Source organism: Mustela nigripes, chromosome 2 (genome assembly GCF_022355385.1).
Source record: "Mustela nigripes isolate SB6536 chromosome 2, MUSNIG.SB6536, whole genome shotgun sequence".
NCBI classification, from domain to species: domain Eukaryota; kingdom Metazoa; phylum Chordata; class Mammalia; order Carnivora; family Mustelidae; genus Mustela; species Mustela nigripes.
Genome location: NC_081558.1, coordinates 88,190,107 through 88,207,085, shown reverse-complemented (window position 1 = coordinate 88,207,085; position 16,979 = coordinate 88,190,107). Strand labels below are relative to the sequence as shown.

General features: G+C 36.4%; 1 protein-coding gene across 6 annotated transcripts in view; it reads right to left on the bottom strand.

Annotated features, from left to right (window-relative positions):
• NEK11 (NIMA related kinase 11) overlaps positions 1–16,979 on the bottom strand; it is a 245,163-nt gene that overhangs the window by 226,585 nt on the left and 1,599 nt on the right. For 5 of the 6 annotated variants that reach the window (XM_059390919.1, XM_059390921.1, XM_059390918.1 and 2 more), the window contains one exon: positions 15,650–15,919. In XM_059390919.1, the coding sequence (XP_059246902.1) occupies positions 15,650–15,819 (170 nt within the window). In that variant the 5' untranslated portion in view covers positions 15,820–15,919. Of the gene's footprint in view, positions 1–15,649; positions 15,920–16,979 lie in introns of those variants that run through there. The other variant, XM_059390924.1, reaches the window with a different exon arrangement.

Here is a 16,979-nt window from a genome sequence, read left to right as displayed (position 1 = left end):
AGGCTAGTTAAAGTATATCCATATTTAAATTCCTGCTTGGTGCATCATCTGGAAAATCATATATATGTGGTTTAGTGTGAAAGACATAGGTTTAGGCCATTTAAGACTTGCTTGAACATACAGCCTACATTCCATTTGAAGAACCAACAACAACACATTAAAAAATCTGGAACCTCTTCTAAAAAATGCTTGCTTAACAGTTTGGGACTTTCATTTATAAGCTGGAGTTAGAACTCTGATGCACAAAATCAGTATTAACTTACTTTTAGAAGTGACCATACAGAAAATGGTACAAAACTAAAATGGCAACCCCAAGTGTGAAGTGTCACAGATTTCTATTATTTTCTATTATTTTCTATTTATTTCTATTCAGATTTTTTCCATTCTTCCATGCCAGAGTGTTCAAGGGCAAAGTAAACCCCAAGGGCAAATCTCTGCTTTACAGCCCAAAGTAAGTGGAATTTCAAACTCTCCCAAGTTTACTCAATGCATTTTTAAAAGCTTGGTGATGATTTAAAAAATAGGAATAGCACATCTAGCTTAAGCCAAAAATTTCCTATTATACTTCTTGAATTAAGAGAATTACAATTAGGCTTCTTTTGGTTATACTTTCATAGTATTTTGATTAAAATGCTTTCTATATATGTGAAAAATGTGCCATTTATTTATATTAAAGATATGATCTAACAAATAAAATACAACACAAATATAACTCTAATGGAACAACCAAGTGCAGTATGACTAATGTCAATAAAACATACTATAGGTACCCGCATTTTATACCCGAAACTATTCTGAGGACAAGTTTCGTATCCTTGTTTACTTCCTAAAAGTGGTTTAATAAACCAACAGTGCCCTAAATGTCTCCAAAATTCTTTTAAACTGAAATTTTATTTCTAGGTGTAAAAAAGGTCAGAATTAAAAAGATAAACAGTATGACTAGATGAACCAATACAGCCCAAGCAGCAGGGAGTTATCTGTTATTGCTTTCATTGGTTCTGATTCTGTTTCAGAAGGCTGTTCTCTCTGGAATCCTTCCAGAGAAACAAACAGGCAGTGGTGAGCGTGTGGACTTCAAACTCTACTGCAATCTCCAGATGATCTGCTGGATATTCATAAGTGGCAGAATGATTCTACCTTTAGGTCTTAGGTTTTATTGCAGTTGTAATAATGAGTAATGAATAATTGATCACTGGGTAATAAATTATTCAGGCAGGCACACAGTTTCCAAGGAATCCTGGAGTGAGTCTAGCTAATGGCATAACACAAGCCAGCGGCAGCTGCCGAGGGGACACCCCACAATTACCCCACGCTGCAGAGGCATGGGTATAGTTAGTGTTTCTCAGTGTGGGCTTTTCAACGAGGGGCCATATTAATGCCTTCTGAATTTTTATAAAGTAGAAATCCCCAGAGGATACTCTAGTGTCTAAGTGTGGTTATGAAATACTGAGTGAGCCCTGACTTCTTCATCCAACAAAGAAGGATATTTGTTATCAGCTGAGTACAGCCTTTGCTGCTGAAATTACTGTTGAACCAAAAAGCTGTAAAATCGGGGCACCTGGGTGGCTCAGTGGGTTAAGCCGCTGCCTTTGGCTCAGGTCATGATCTCAGGGTCCTGGGATCGAGTCCCGCATCGGGCTCTCTGCTCGGCAGGGAGCCTGCTTCCTCCTCTCTCTCTCTGCCTGCCTCTCTGCCTACTTGTGATCTCTCTCTGTCAAATAAATAAATAAAATCTTTAAAAAAAAAAAAAAAAAAAAAAAAAAAAAAAAAAGCTGTAAAATCAAGAAGGTATGTCTAAACACACACACACACACACACTTGTGTGTGTAAACATATATTTTTCGTGTGTATGTCTGTATATACATACAAACAGAGTTTTTATGATTATGCCAGCAAAATAATGCCAATATAACTTTTACCTTGAGAAAATTATCTGCTTTTCTGTTTTCAAAAACTTCTGAATGTAATTCACCCATATGAGCTCAAAACTCAACTTCTTTAAACATAGTAAGGCTTGCTAAAAGTCACCTACAGATACATACCAAATCTCATCCATATCAAATATCCAAATGTTTTACTTCTCTAAATATTGTTAAATAGCCTTGCAAATCACATCTGTCATTAATTCTTCTTACAGCTTTCCTTTGTAAAAACAATTCTAAAAATAATAAAACTTCTCATTAAAGCTCAATAATCATTGTACTGAAATATCTTTGAAAGAGAACATGAATTAAAAGCAGCTGATCAGGGGCGCCTGGGTGGCTCAGAGGGTTAAGCCTCTGCCTTCGGCTCAGGTCATGATCCTAGGGTTCTGGGATTGAGCCCTGTGTCAGCCTCTGTGCTCAGCGGGGAGCCTGCTCCCCGCGCCCCCACCCCCCGCCGCCTCTGCCGGCCTCTGCCTAATTGTGATCTCTGTCTATCAAATAAATAAAATCTTTAAAAAAAAAAAAAAAAAAGGCAGCTGATCAACAAATGGCAAATCTAATTTTGTAAAAAGCAGAGTGGCTGATCTTGCCCCCAAATCCACAGTATCTACATTTGTGCAAGGCCACGGAGATGGGAAAGAAGGGAGTGAGGCAACAGAGAGCTACTAGACCAAAAATCTCCTCCAATTTTCCCTAATGGAAGGCAAAGAACCTAACTAGGTTTTTAAGGGTTTCTCCAAATTAAAACTAATAGAAAAGTGGAAATGTCAATCAAGCTTTAATGAAAATGCTGAGTGTCCACCATTTATGGGAGAAGTTGAGGAAGCTGACACCCAAAAACATTCTTTTATTTTAATTTTTTATTTAAATTCTATTTAAGTATTATTAGGTAATTATTAGGTAATACATATTGCTCAAGTTTCAGGGGTAGAATTTAGTGATTCATCAGGTGCATATAACACCCAGACACATTCTAATCAAAGCTTTAATATTATAAATTTTCTACTCTTAGAAATTTGGAAACCTAGAACACATGACAAGAGGATCAACATACAATTTAAATTTCCTTCCTCGCTTGCTCAATAAAGGTCACGAAAATCAAGGCCTATAATTTTTCTCTGAACAAAAAAATAGAAGATTGACTGGTCTGAACCCAAAGATTAGAAAGCAACATTCAGCTTAAACTATCAAATTTCATGATGATTATGACTAGCAACTGCAAAATCAACCAGTTTAATAATCTGAGAGGCTTTCATATATCATAGTCCAGGTTTTATATTTTAAACACATTTATTAAGGTAAAATTGATATATCATATACTACACATATTAATATATATAATTTGATAAATTCTGACATATGGATATGACCATGAAACCATCTCCACAATCATGATAATGAGCATACCATCATCTTCCAAAGTTTCCTCATACCCAGAGTTTGCTTTTTCAATAACTAAAACTTCAGGTGGGTTTTCACATAATTACTAAATAAAAGCACTGCTGTACCAAGTATGTCCTACTGAGGTAGGACAAGGGTGTGTCAAAGGTTTCATAACTGTTCATTCATACTTATAAGTATCAGGTAATAGAGGCCATGAAAGCAGCTGAGAAATAAAAAGGGATTATGTTCTTATTAATGTATGGAATAGAAATTCAATTTCATGGTATTTTAAAGCAATGAATATCATATAACATTAACTGCTTATTTTTTTTAATTTTTTATTTTTTATAAACATCTATTTTTATCCCCAGGGGTACAGGTCTGTGAATCGCCAGGTTTACACACTTCACAGCACTCACCAAAGCACATACCCTCCCCAATGTCCATAACCCCACCCCCTTCTCCCAACCCCTCTCCCCCCAGCAACCCTCAGTAACTGCTTACTTTTAATATTACATGAAATTATTTATACAATATACAATTAGTGTAGCATACAAACTAACTTTTGGAACTTTGTGGTGTCAACTGTGTCTATTTCCCATATAAATAGAAACTTACAAATCACTAGTTCCAAATCATTACAAATCATTAGTTCCAAAAACAAGCTTAGAAATAACTGGTCAAGAAACTAATAGTAACATAAGGGTTGTGTTTCTTCCCTGTTGACTTTTAAGTCATGTACATCACTCTAAATTCACTACTTAGAAAGGGATGTCATGGCAACTCAACTTTTTTCCCCAGGAAAATTGGCTCAAGAGTAATAAAGAGACCCCAAAACTAATTTTAACCTGAGAGCTTTCCACTTTCTCATTTCTCTGAGGTTTACATTATAGATGTATCTCATTCCAAGTTCTTTAAAGGTGGATGATAATCACAATGCGGATTTTCAGTTCAAAATAATTATAAGGGTTGTGCTAACTAAAATTGCCCACAAGTCAATGCATGTGTCAAAAAAGGAACCAGATCAGTTCAGAAAGGGAAAAACTAAGAAAAGAAGAAGCCTCCCTCAGCTGATCCTGTTTCAGTAAGTGACAGATACAGAGGAATCACCTGCTGTGTGTCAGGCAGAGAGCTGGGCAGCTTGACTCACCAAAAGCTATCGGAGAAAAGTCTCATAAGAGGCTGCTTGAAAAGAACCAAAACCCAAGAAGGGCTAGTTACAGATTACATTTAAGGTTATCATGCTTGCTTTGGGTAAATGAATTAAAGTTAGAGATTAAATATTGAAAAATATTCTGAGAGCAACCATTAAAAACCCTGGATTTGGTTACCGAGGTTCCTCTGGAATCCATTAAAAATCAGCTGATCTTCCTGAAAAAAAGTCCTTTTTGATTGGGCGGTGGGGGGGGGGGGGTTGAACTATACTGTACATATAAAGTTTTGTTCTTACATATTATTCACTCATCCTTAAAATATTTTACTTATTGGGGATGCCTGGGTGGCTCAGTCAGTTAAGCATCTGCCTTCAGTTCAGGTCATGATCCCAGGATCCTGGGATCAAGTCCCTCATCAGGCTCCTTGCCCAGCAGGGAGCCTGCTTCTCCCTTTGCCTGCTGTTCCCTCTGCCTGTATGCTCCCTCCCTCTCTCTCTCTCTCTCTCTGATAAATAAATAAAATCTTTTTTAAAATTTCACTTATTGTTTAAATGAGACAAAATAACATTTAAAAAATAGGCTTACACAAATCTTATATTTTAAAAATTTGTGGTAGTCAACAATGACAGTGTAAAGGGACCAGCATATCCAGTTACATTTTTAAATTATTATTTATCAAAATAATTTAGATATGCCCCCATCTCATCCATTTAAATGAATAATATTCCTTATTTCCAAGGGCATTATTCAGTATTGGCAAAACCATTAGCTTGCCTGCTCACAAATCCAACAAAACAATACATCAGAAGAACAGAGTGAAATAAGCAAAGAATTTAAACAGTCTAAAAATCTAATAAATATACCATACTCGCTTACACTCTTTTCCTGTCAATAATTATTCTGTGGGGTACCTGGGTGGCTCAGTGGGTTAAGCCTCTGCCTTCAGCTGGGGTCATGGTCCCAAGGTCCTGGGATTGAGTCCCACATCAGGCTCTCTGCTCCTCGGGAAATCTGCTTCCCCCCAACCCCCACGCCTGCCTCTCTTCCTACTTGTGATCTCTCTCTGTGTGTCAAATAAATAAATAAAATCTTTAAAAATCTTTAAAAAATCTATCTGTGGTATTTTCAATAATTCACTTCTATTTTCTTTCAAATAATAGCAATGAAAGAAAAAAGCATTTTTAAAAAGCTGTTTTTCTTCTTTCTAAATGCTTCTTGGTGATTCAGTCTTCAAAGCAGGCTTTTGCCCAAGCCAAAATGAAACAGGGGTTTCCTACATCCTACTCATCCTAAAATATTTTATTTATTAGTCATGTCTCATTGGTAAATATTAAAAACCACAAAAGAAGCACATGGCTTCTTCTATGCTAATACATGCAACAAAGCAGCCTCAGGAAAATGTAAATCATTTACCCCCAAATGTCGACTTCATTACCATGACTGAGGTAAGTCAAAGTAACTGTGCACCCTTGTGTTTTATTCTTTTTCCTTTCTATCTCCCGAACCGTAAATGTTGTAAGATGGCCAGAAGCTCAGGGGCTTGACTTTATTACAGATAGAGAACCGGTGGTGAAGCCCAAAGTGAAGTCCAAGTTCAAATTAACCCTTCCCACATTTACCTAACAAGAACTGATGCACATGATCCTCCAGAACATGAGCTGTTTTAAAAGAAATTTTAATATGCTCTCATATTATAATCTCTCTCAAAAGAGCAAAGATTTTAAGGGAGAAAGAATTGATCACTACACTGAAAACGGTTTTCTGGCAGGGCAAAACAGAAAGAAATCATTAGCTTCCTCCCAATTGTTTTCATAACTCCACCACACAACCACTGAATCCTATTAAACTAACTCAGCCTACTCAATAACTGGTCCTCCCATCACAGATACCCACTGGGGAGAACACCTGGTCATAATACAGAAATAACAGCTTTAATAAGAGTACATAAAATAAGCTCAAAGTTGGACTCATTAAATCCATTAATGTTTTGTTTAGAATGAGTCAAAAGTGAAAGGAAGGATATGTTAAAATGATCAGATCAGACAGAAAATCTGTAAGTAGGTGTCAGTAGGTGCAATATATAAACACTAGCTTTAAAGAATGCTACCAGCTATTACATAGCAGAAAATTACTCTCACATTCTGAGGCACGGGAAGCTTGTTTCAAATATTACAAAAATCTACACATTCAGGTAAGAACTACTTCTCATTTTTAATTATTTTTTGACACTGTCAGGCTTCTATAATCAATTTATTAATTTGCTAAGAGGAAAAATGTTCCTTTTTATAAACAGTGAAAATTTATACACATAAAGGAAGGTTTTTACTCTGGAAAACAGAATTGAGGTGCCTCAAAAAGTTGAAAATAGCTACCCTACGACCCAGCAATTGCACTTCTGGGTATTTACCCCAAAGATACAAATGTAGTGACCTGAAGGGGCACATGCACCCCAATGTTTACAGCAGGAACATCCACAATAGCCAAACTATGGAAAGAGCCTACATGTCTATAAACAGATGAATGGACAAAGATGTGTATGTATATATACAATGGAATACTATGCACCTATCAAAAAAAAATCCCCCGAAATCTTGCCATTTGCAACAAGGTGGCTGGAACTAGAGGGTATTATGTGAAGCGAAATAAGTCAATCAGGGAAAGACAATTATCATATGATCTCACTGATACGAGGACTTTGAGAAACTAGACAGAGGATCATAAGGGAAGGGAGGGAAAAATGGAGGAAGATGAAACCAGAGAGGGAGAAAAAACCATAAGAGACTCTTAATCTCACGAAACGAACTGAGGGTTGCTGAGGATTGGAGGGTAGGGATAGGGGCTGGGTGATGGACATTTGGGAGGGTATGTGCTTTGGTGAGTGCTGTGAATTGTGTAAGACTGATGAATCACAGACCTGTACCCTGGGGCAAATACTACATTATATGTTAATTTTTTTAAAAAAAGGAAGGAAGGAAGTCTTTTCAAGTTCATTCCACACAATATGAAAACTGATTTCTCTACTCCTCACTATGTCAAAAATAAATTTGAAAATGGATGAAGTCCTTTTTTTCTAATTACAACTGAGCATATCAGCAAATGTGGCCATAATTCATAAATGGCCTAAATATGCCTCAGTGGAATGGCACAGAATGCCCACCATTTCTCAGTGATTGAAGCTTGGTTCTTCATTAGTTTTCCAGGGTTATACCACTGTCAGAAACGATATGCTGGAAAAATCGTTATATTAAACCTCTGAGCATGCTGAAAGGTACAATACTTTTTTACTTCTACTTCAAAAAGGTTACCAGAATCATATCCAACAAGAGGGAACTAACTGATATCAATGCCATACAATGGACTATTATGTGAGGATTTAAAAATGACACTTTAAGAGTACTTAGTAACCTGGGAAAATATCTATATTTTAGTGCTTAAAAAGAAAAAAGATGGAAAATTATGCATACACCGAATGGAACTATCCTCCCACCCTTTTGTCTAGTTCAGTGATCCTCAAAGTATAGTCTGCAGGCCAGCAGCAACAGCTGGTAGAGATGCAAATTCTCAGGCCCACCTAGACTTGCTAAATCAGAAACTCCGGGAGTGGAGCCCCGCAATCTGCATTTTAACAGCCCTCCAGGCAATTCTGATGCCTAATAAAGTGAGAAAACCATGGGCTCATTCTTAATCATCCTTCAGGTCTCGGTGGAAACGACACATTCTCAGGAAGCCGTGCCTCGTCCAGCACCATGCTGCCAGCTTCCATGGGTCTATCACACTTCGCAGCAACCAAGACTTTCCTTTTACAATGGATATGGCAGCTTATAATCACTTTTACTCTTATGATTATACAATTAGTGTTCTTCTCTTCCACTAGACCAAACATTCCAAAGTCTAGCTGCACATTCAAATCACCTGGAGGCTCTCAAAAATCCAGATGCCTATGGTGTGGCCCAACTAAAACAACGTACTGGGGTATGACTTGAATGTGTATTTTTAAAATACTATGATTCCATTTTCTGGCCAAGGTTGAGAACCACCTGACTCCTTGAAGAGTAGGTGATCAGCAAATACTGATCAATGGTCGTTGAATGAACATGTGGAGGGTTTTTTGTTTTTATTTTTATTTACTCTGGGGGTGTTTTTTTTTTAATCTTATACATGGCACAAAATATCAAATGTACACAAAGGGAAAAGTAAGTCTCCTTCAGTCTCATCTCTGAGGGAGCCATAGTGACCAATGCCATATGTTTCCTTAGAAGGAGTGAATAAATATTTGTCAACACAGAGAGAGACCAGAAGTTGGATAGCAGGATTATAGATTATTTTCCCACTTTATGCACCCTTGCACTTTTATAAAATGTATGCATATGACTTTCATTATAGGAAAGGAGGTACTGTAAAGATAACTGAATGTATGAGCATCCCAGAGCTATTCCAGAGATACACCTTGGGTCTGACAGTTCTGAGAAAAATGGTCATTTTGGAACAATGTTCCCTGTCATGAGGAAGAGATCTTCTATTTGGCTTAAGCAAAAGGTCTAATTATTCCCCTTACATCATTTTGGTTACATTTTCACCTCTGATAAGATACTCAGCTTCTCCAGAACTCGCATCAGAAAATGGTGGAAGGGCACGTGAAAAGAGATACTACTCATTCTAGGCCCTGAATTAAAAAATGGCATCATGGGCACCTGGGTGGCTCAGTAGGTTAAGTGCCTGCTTTCAGCTCAAGTCATAATCCCAGTATTTTGGGATCGAGCCCCGAATCAGGCTTCCTGCTCAGCGGTGAAGACTGCTTCTCCCTCTCCCCCTGCCTGCTGCTCCCCCAGCTTGTGCTCTGTCTGTCAAATAAATAAAATCTTTAAAAAAAAAAAATGGCATCATGATTTACAGATCTGTCTTGTCTGAATTTAGTTAACATGAGCCCCTACCAACACTGACCATCTCTAGGTATATTAAGATGAAAAACTGAAGACCGGATCCTAGTGTGGTGCTTTAATGATCGTTCTGTCCTTCAAAGATCCTGACCCCCTTAGCCCCAGCCCCACTGACGACTGTATCTCAATAGAACATTCTGGAACTGGGCCACAAGTTTAAGATGCTCTCAGGAGAGACTGGACTTAACAGAGCTATCTGACAATAATGGACCCAGACTATTGTTTTATTTATTTATTTTTTATTTATTTATTTTTATTATTGTTGTTACCCCTTTATGACTTCTCACCTCCCACACTCTTAGAGTCTAAGGACCTCTCCCCTCTGCTGTCAGTATGACTAATTCTACCAGCAATTCTTAGCCTTGTCTCCTCCATTCTGTTTCTATGTCTGGGTGGGAAATATGTCTGTTAGGACTTCTAAAAATCTGCTCTGCTACAGGCCCAAAAGCTCTCCCAGGAGGCAAGGGCCCGGGTTTGAGGACATTTCTCTAAAGACTTGGTAAATCTTCCAATTTAACTACAGTCCTTGTCTGCTGTAGACATTTGAAACTGAGAAGAAATGCTTTGTGGAGAGAGAAAGTATTTCCACAATAACCATGTTGACATACTTAGGCAAAGGCCAATGTGTCCGTACACAATTAAAGGAGGAGATATTTGAATATTTACATGGACAGGACCAAGGGGGAAAAAATGAAAGCTCTTGATAATGCACAGAAACTAGTAAAATAAAGACCATAGGTAGCTAGGAAGGGATCTGGACAGTGGCCAACATCTCTGAGAGCAACCCGCCACACAGATGTTTAAACATACTGTTTGCTAGTTGTTTTATGTATGTTAATTGCATCTTTCTTCTACACTGGAAACTCCTGTGGCCAAGCCTTTGCTTGCTATTGCTTCAGTCTCCTCACTGGTTCTTAGTACAAAGCAAAGCTTTAATACATAAATATTTAGGAGTTGACAAAAAGACTAGCACAAAACCAACTCTAAATAATAATGTCACTGTATTTTAAGTTGATGAAATTTAAAACACAATTATAACCAGAATTCTATGCTGATAAGATCAATGTTGAAATTCATTGCAACATGGCTATGATTAATCATGTATAAGTAATCATGTAAAAGTTTCATCGTGTATCTTAGGCCTACTTCCTTAAGCCTACTTAAGCCTACTTCCTTAACAACTATTTTCTATTAAGTTACAAGCACTATGCTAAGAGCCAAAGAACTTTTTAGCTCATCCAAATCTGTGGGTTTGTTTAAGAAAAAAGTCTGACAGCTTAACAAAAATATAAATTTATGAAGTAGAATTAGAACAGTATTTATAAATATGAGTTAACATTATCATATCCTCACATTCATTAGACCAAAATTTCTATAATTATGAAAGAAAATATTCTCAAATATTGTTTTATAAATTTCATAATGCAGAATAAAAGAAAAACCTTTATGCCATTCAAGATTCATTTTAAGTTCAATTTTATTCTACTGTGATAATTAAAAAAGGAATGACAGATCTTTATGACAGAAAGAATTTTCTCTCAAAACACACATTAATCAAAGGTCACGTCTGTAGCTTTTTTCTAATTCCATAGCTAATGCAGAAAGTCAATAAAAATATAAAAGAATGTGGTATTTGCATTGTAATTAAAATACACAAATTCACAGTATATGAAAAATGTCAATGGTGGAGTGATGCCCCCAAGTGGCATAATGATAAATTGCAATGCATTGATGGAAAAGAACAGCCATTCCTTCTTGTCAAAATCTTTCATTAAATCTAAAAGTGCCTATTACATAAACCTAGATTTCACACGGGCTATTAATAAGTGTCTGCGGGCCATCTCAGACTCACGGTATATATTAAATTATGATATACTTTCCTTATAATCTTAAAATATTAGGGGAATGTCTACAAAACAATAGAGTCAGATCTTCTCTGATCTATTAAGGGAACAGCATTCAAAAAATTATAGATATATTTTTAGAAAGTATTATTTTCTGGATTCCTGGGTGGCTCAGTCAGTTAAGTGTCTGCCTTCAGCTCATGTCATGATCCCAGGATTCTGGGATCGAGTCCTACCTCAGGCTGCCTGCTTAGTAGGGAGTCTGCTTCTCCCTCTCCACCTGCCACTCCCCCTGCTTTGTGCATTTTCTGACAAATAAATAAATAAAATCTTAAAAAAGAAAAAGAAAGTATTATTTTCTACCCATCTCTGACATTAACCAATTCCCTATGTTTATGGCCTAGCGTGTAAAGCACAATTTAAAATCTTAACTAATCAAATTGCTCGGTGAATGGGTGGTACTAATTAATGTTCTTTGCTCACAAACTGAAGATTCAACTGTCAACATTCTGGGGAAAGAATCTAAAAAAGTAAGAGTTTAATTTCCTGCCTCTGTACATGTTTTAAACATAATCATTGATGAGGTGCTATCTTATATAGCTAAAAGGTCAACATTCTGAGGAACAATTGCTTTTGGAAAACCATAGAGATAAAAAAGAAGAGATGCCAACAGAATTGCTACAATCTCAAGAAAGATCCTTGAATAAGGTTTTAAAATCACGTGCTAAGATCAGGTTGTTTTGAGAGATTTTTCTCTTAAAAGTAAAATGCAGGGTGACTGGGTGGCTCAGTGGGTTAAAACCTCTGCCTTCGGCTCAGGTCATGATCTCAGGGTCCTGGGATCAAGCCCCGGATTGAGCCCCGCATGGAGCCCCGCATCAGGCTCTCTGCTCAGTGGGAGGCCTGCTTCCCCTTCTCTCTCTGTCTGCCTCTCTATCTGTGATCTCTGTCAAATAAATAAATAAAATCTTTAAAGAAAAAAAAGTAAAACTGCCACTTAATAGAGTGTGCCAATTTCAGTTATTGGGTGATGATTAAAGTTTTATTAGGCTTCCTTTAATTATTCCTTTAAGTTCGATTATTTACAAATAAGATGTATCTCAACTGCTATGAATGATATCCATAAGGTAATATGATAATATTCTCTATTTTATCCATCTATTTACAGATAAATTTATAAGGTCTTCCCTGGTGGTCTAGTGGTTAGGATTTGGTACTCTCTTACAAATAAATGTATATCTATTTATAAATATATCTTATATTTATATATTGTATATTCTTTATAATATCTATCTTGATATTTTATACATGTAGATAGATAGATATCTTATTTAACCCTATTACAATCCTATGAAGTATTATATCCATCTTACAGATAAGAAAACTGAAGCTCAGATTAGAAAACTGCATAAACTTAATCTTCTGGTTAAGAGTAAGATTGGCGGGGCGCCTGGGTGGCTCAGTGGTTTAAAGCCTCTGCTTTCAGCTCAGGTCATGATCCTGGGGTCTTGGGATCAAGTCCCGCATTGGGCTCTCTGCTTCAGAAGGAAGCCTGCTTCCTCCCCTCTCTCTCTCTCTGCCTGCATCTGTCCTACTTGTGATCTCTGTCTGTCAAATAAATAAATAAAATTTTTAAAAAAAGTAAGATTGGCTGGGGCACCTGCATGGCTCAGTGGGTTAAAGCCTCTGCCTTCAGCTGAGGTCATGATCTCATGACCTCGAGGCCCGAGTAGGGCCATCTGCTCCACAGAGAGCCTGCTTCCTCCTCTCTTTCTCTCTCTCTGCCTGCCTCTCTGCCTACTGGTGATCTCTACCTGTCAAATAAATAAATAAAATCTTTAAAAAAAAAAAAAAGAATAAGATTGGCTTTATATCTTGACCTGTTCACCTCCAAAGCATGTGGTCTTCACTGTAACAAGTTACAGCCTTCCTTCTACCATTCTAGAATTTTGTGAGCAGCCATAGCCATGATTCTTCATGATTTTAGCAGAGAGTTCTAAAATCAATTGATCTAAAATCAAATGTCTGCAAATACAGGCAGGTAGTAAAAAGGTGTGATATAGCTGTGTGAAGACACAGTGAAGAGTGGCAACACATGGCAAATTAAAGAGCACAGGGTCTAACAAAGGGGGGGGGTGGTTGCTACCCATCTCCAGCCCATATGTTAGCAAATATGACCAAATATTTTGGTTTGGTTTTCTCCCCCAAGAGAAATGAAAAGCTCTATTTTTATGAGACTGCTCATCTTTAAATAGTGGCAATTAACTTAGACTAAAAAAGAAACAATATTCAACAGGCTAAACAAAATACATCTGAAGGCTGAATGTAGCCTATATGTAATATGTTATAGAGATTCTGATGAGAATGATTCTACACTTGACTTTCTGATATCAAATAACTTGTCAGTTATCCTCACTGTTGGATTCATTCCACACATCTAGCCTTCATCTGCCATATTCAGCTTAATTTAGGTGTTTTCAGACTAGTAGTGCAAGTGCAGGAAGTTATTGACAAATCACTTCCCAACCAACCAGCCCCCTCTCTCATTTCTCTCCCTCTGCTCCCCAACAGCTACACACTTTACTCACCCATCATCTCAAGTCTGAAGCTTTCAAGTTTGTTCTTCATGTATATTATTTTACATCCCTTTGTTCAACTTTTTAGCCCTCCTGTGAATTCTCTTAAAATTCTTTACATTCCTTACTCACTGAAGAAACCAAAATTGATATAGTCTTTATGATCAGGGATAGAAGCAGAAAAATGTTCACCATTAGCCCAGAAGGCTGATCTATAGCCTGCATAGTTCCAATAAGGATCAAATACATACTGGTTGCTACATTCTTATAAAGGGTCTCATGACTGCCTGTTTATCTCACTGATGATTAATATCAAGCTGAATGATAAGCACCAGAGAAATCTTGCAAAAGTAGTTTAACAAGTAGAAATTTGAAGAAAACATGTATGATCTAATACTCCCTGCACATCCCCTCCCCCTTGAACACTAACCATATAACCAGCGGCTTCATACAATAAAACTGAAGCTCTTTCTGCCCATGGGTCCTATCCCTGTGTTAAAATAAAAGCACCTTTTTGCACTGAAAATGTCTCAAGAATTTTTTCTTGGCTGTTTGCTCATCATTGTAGTCCCACATCATTTACAATGTGATTTTTACTAGTTCTGGGTCAGATTTAGGTCTCACTCTCAATGTTTCCATAAAGGTACTCTAGTAATTTTCAGAAATTTATCATCCTGTTCTACATGGCTGGAATCATACCTATAGGATTTATGGAAAAGAATTCTTTTTGATAGGAGCCATGAAGCATGCTCTAAGGACACCAGAGAAGTGCTAGCGTCGTCACCATTCTTCATGTAGTAATTTATTGAAAACTACAAATTCTAGATAATTACTTCTTAAAATTCTAGACATAGAGACCACTTAAAAAGTTTATTTTGAAAATAAGATAGTAGCATCAACATTTACCTTTATCATTCCTATGTAATATTAAGAAGTAGAAAATGTTTATCACACTGATTTTAAGTCTAATGGGCAAAAGCTCAAAGAATTTAGAGTAATCTTAAAACTTCTGAAAAAAAAAAAAAGAATAGATTATGGGATGGAAGTCTGTTCTTCTGGAGTTAAGGGCTGATGTCCTGGATCTTCCTTCTGCTTTCTCTTTTTCCTGTGTTTCTGATATACAAGTTTCTCATCTGAACTTCAGTTCTAACTTTTCACTGTAGAAAATTCAAACAACTTCAAGCTAGAAAAGAAGATTCATCATTACCTGTAACAGACATACCATCCAACAGCACTGTGAGTTTTTCTCTACCATGAAAGTTTAAGGGTCTGAACAAAATCAAAGAAAAGGAAGTAGCAAGAGGGTCCTTAATATTATTAAGCTAATTTTAGATGAAGCCCGTGTTTGGTTTAAATGTCTAATTTGAGAGCTGTATGACTACAGATTTAGAAAAATTCCTTCATAAACCCTAAGGCGATATTTCCCTTAGTACACCCTATTCACCTCAAGGGTGAATTACCATTTATTTGCATTTCATAACATTTCTAAAATTGCCATCATTATAAACAATTCTTACTTTCTCATTCAAGAAGTTCCAATCAAGTTAAGTGGAAGCAATGTTGTAATTGAGACTCTGTTATGCATAAAAATGATATTTTCACTTCATCTACTCCATTTCCCTATTCTAGGTCATTTAGGTAATTCACTCACTTGCTGAAATGCCTGTAAAAATCTTAGCTTAAGACACCATTCAAGAAGCTTTTCTATCACTTACTAAATTCTTAGAATCTTAAATGCAACGAGCAAATGGTACTCCATGCTCTTAATCAGCTAAGAGCTATGCATACAGGGCATCCAACTCAAAATTTGTATGAAGTATTTTTACTTACAATTCCTCTCCTTGTTTTGCTTTCTTGTCTGAAACCAGATAGACAGTTCCAAAACTTCCACTACCAAGTTTTTGTTCAAGGACATATCTTCTTGCAATCAAGGTCTTCGGATAAGTAGAAATGGCTATTGATCCATTCACACACTTAGCAGCCTCTTGGAATTTCAGCATTGCTCCAAACAAGAGAGAACTGGATTATTTGTTTATAGAAATTTAACATTCAAGTGTCCTAGAAGATGGCCAAATTCATCCAAGTAGTGATGGTCAATCCCTTAAAAGTGAAAAGACCAGAGATCAGGTACAAAGAATGCTGAAGTATTCCTAACAATAAGTGTAAGTTTTTGACATTAATACCTGCACCTTGAATAGTGGATTCAATGACATCACATTTAATGGCTTGAGAGGAAAATGTTAAAAGGTAGTGATACTAGCAGATTCTAGTAGAAGACAGCCAAATATGGCAAAAGTGAGTTAGAATTAAACAATCTGTTTAAGATTTATACTCCCCACCTACTGCTTTAAAAAAAAATCCAAATATAAGAACATTATAATTTCCTTAAATCATACATTTGCATCACTCTTTTTGTAATTCTTCCCACCTTATGTCTGTTTTGATTAACAAATAGTGAGTTAGGATTAAACTAGAAGTCAGCATAGAATTTTTTTTCCTGTAGACATTAAACCATGGTATTTGCATTTATTAGAATAGATGTGAAGAAGAATAAAGACTTCAGAATAAGTTTTTTTCCCATCCTAAACAAATTCTGGTCCAGTTTCTGAAGTTATAATATACACTGTGTATAAAGTAATCTCTCTGGATTGGAAACAAGAAGTATCATAAATGCAGTTCAAACCATAAATTGTATTTTAATGATAGCTAAATATAAATGTGTTATAGTTCCGTAAGGAACTATAAATGAACAGCAGGATTATGAAAAGTAGAGCTGTTTTATATGATTGTATGCCTAGTAAAATCACTTTTACTTCATCAAAATGTAAAATGTTTTGTTAGTTATCATGAAAAGTGGATTTTGTTTAAAAATCTAAAAAAAACATGATTTTAAATTGAAGACTGTCTATGCCTTGGAGTCAAGTTTTCATTCCAAAGCTATAAGACAAAAATTTAGTATGTTTAATGATAAAACAAGATGCTATCTGTGTAGTTTGGGGTATATGATCAACAAACTTCACATGGTAGTGACAAATACAAAAATCTCTGGATTAGAACACAAGCAGTAAATGTCCACTTACAGCATTTTTCTTCTTTAAATAATGCATTGATCGGTTAAGTTTTACTGGATGCCAGTGAGAAGTATTCTGGTAATGAGCTT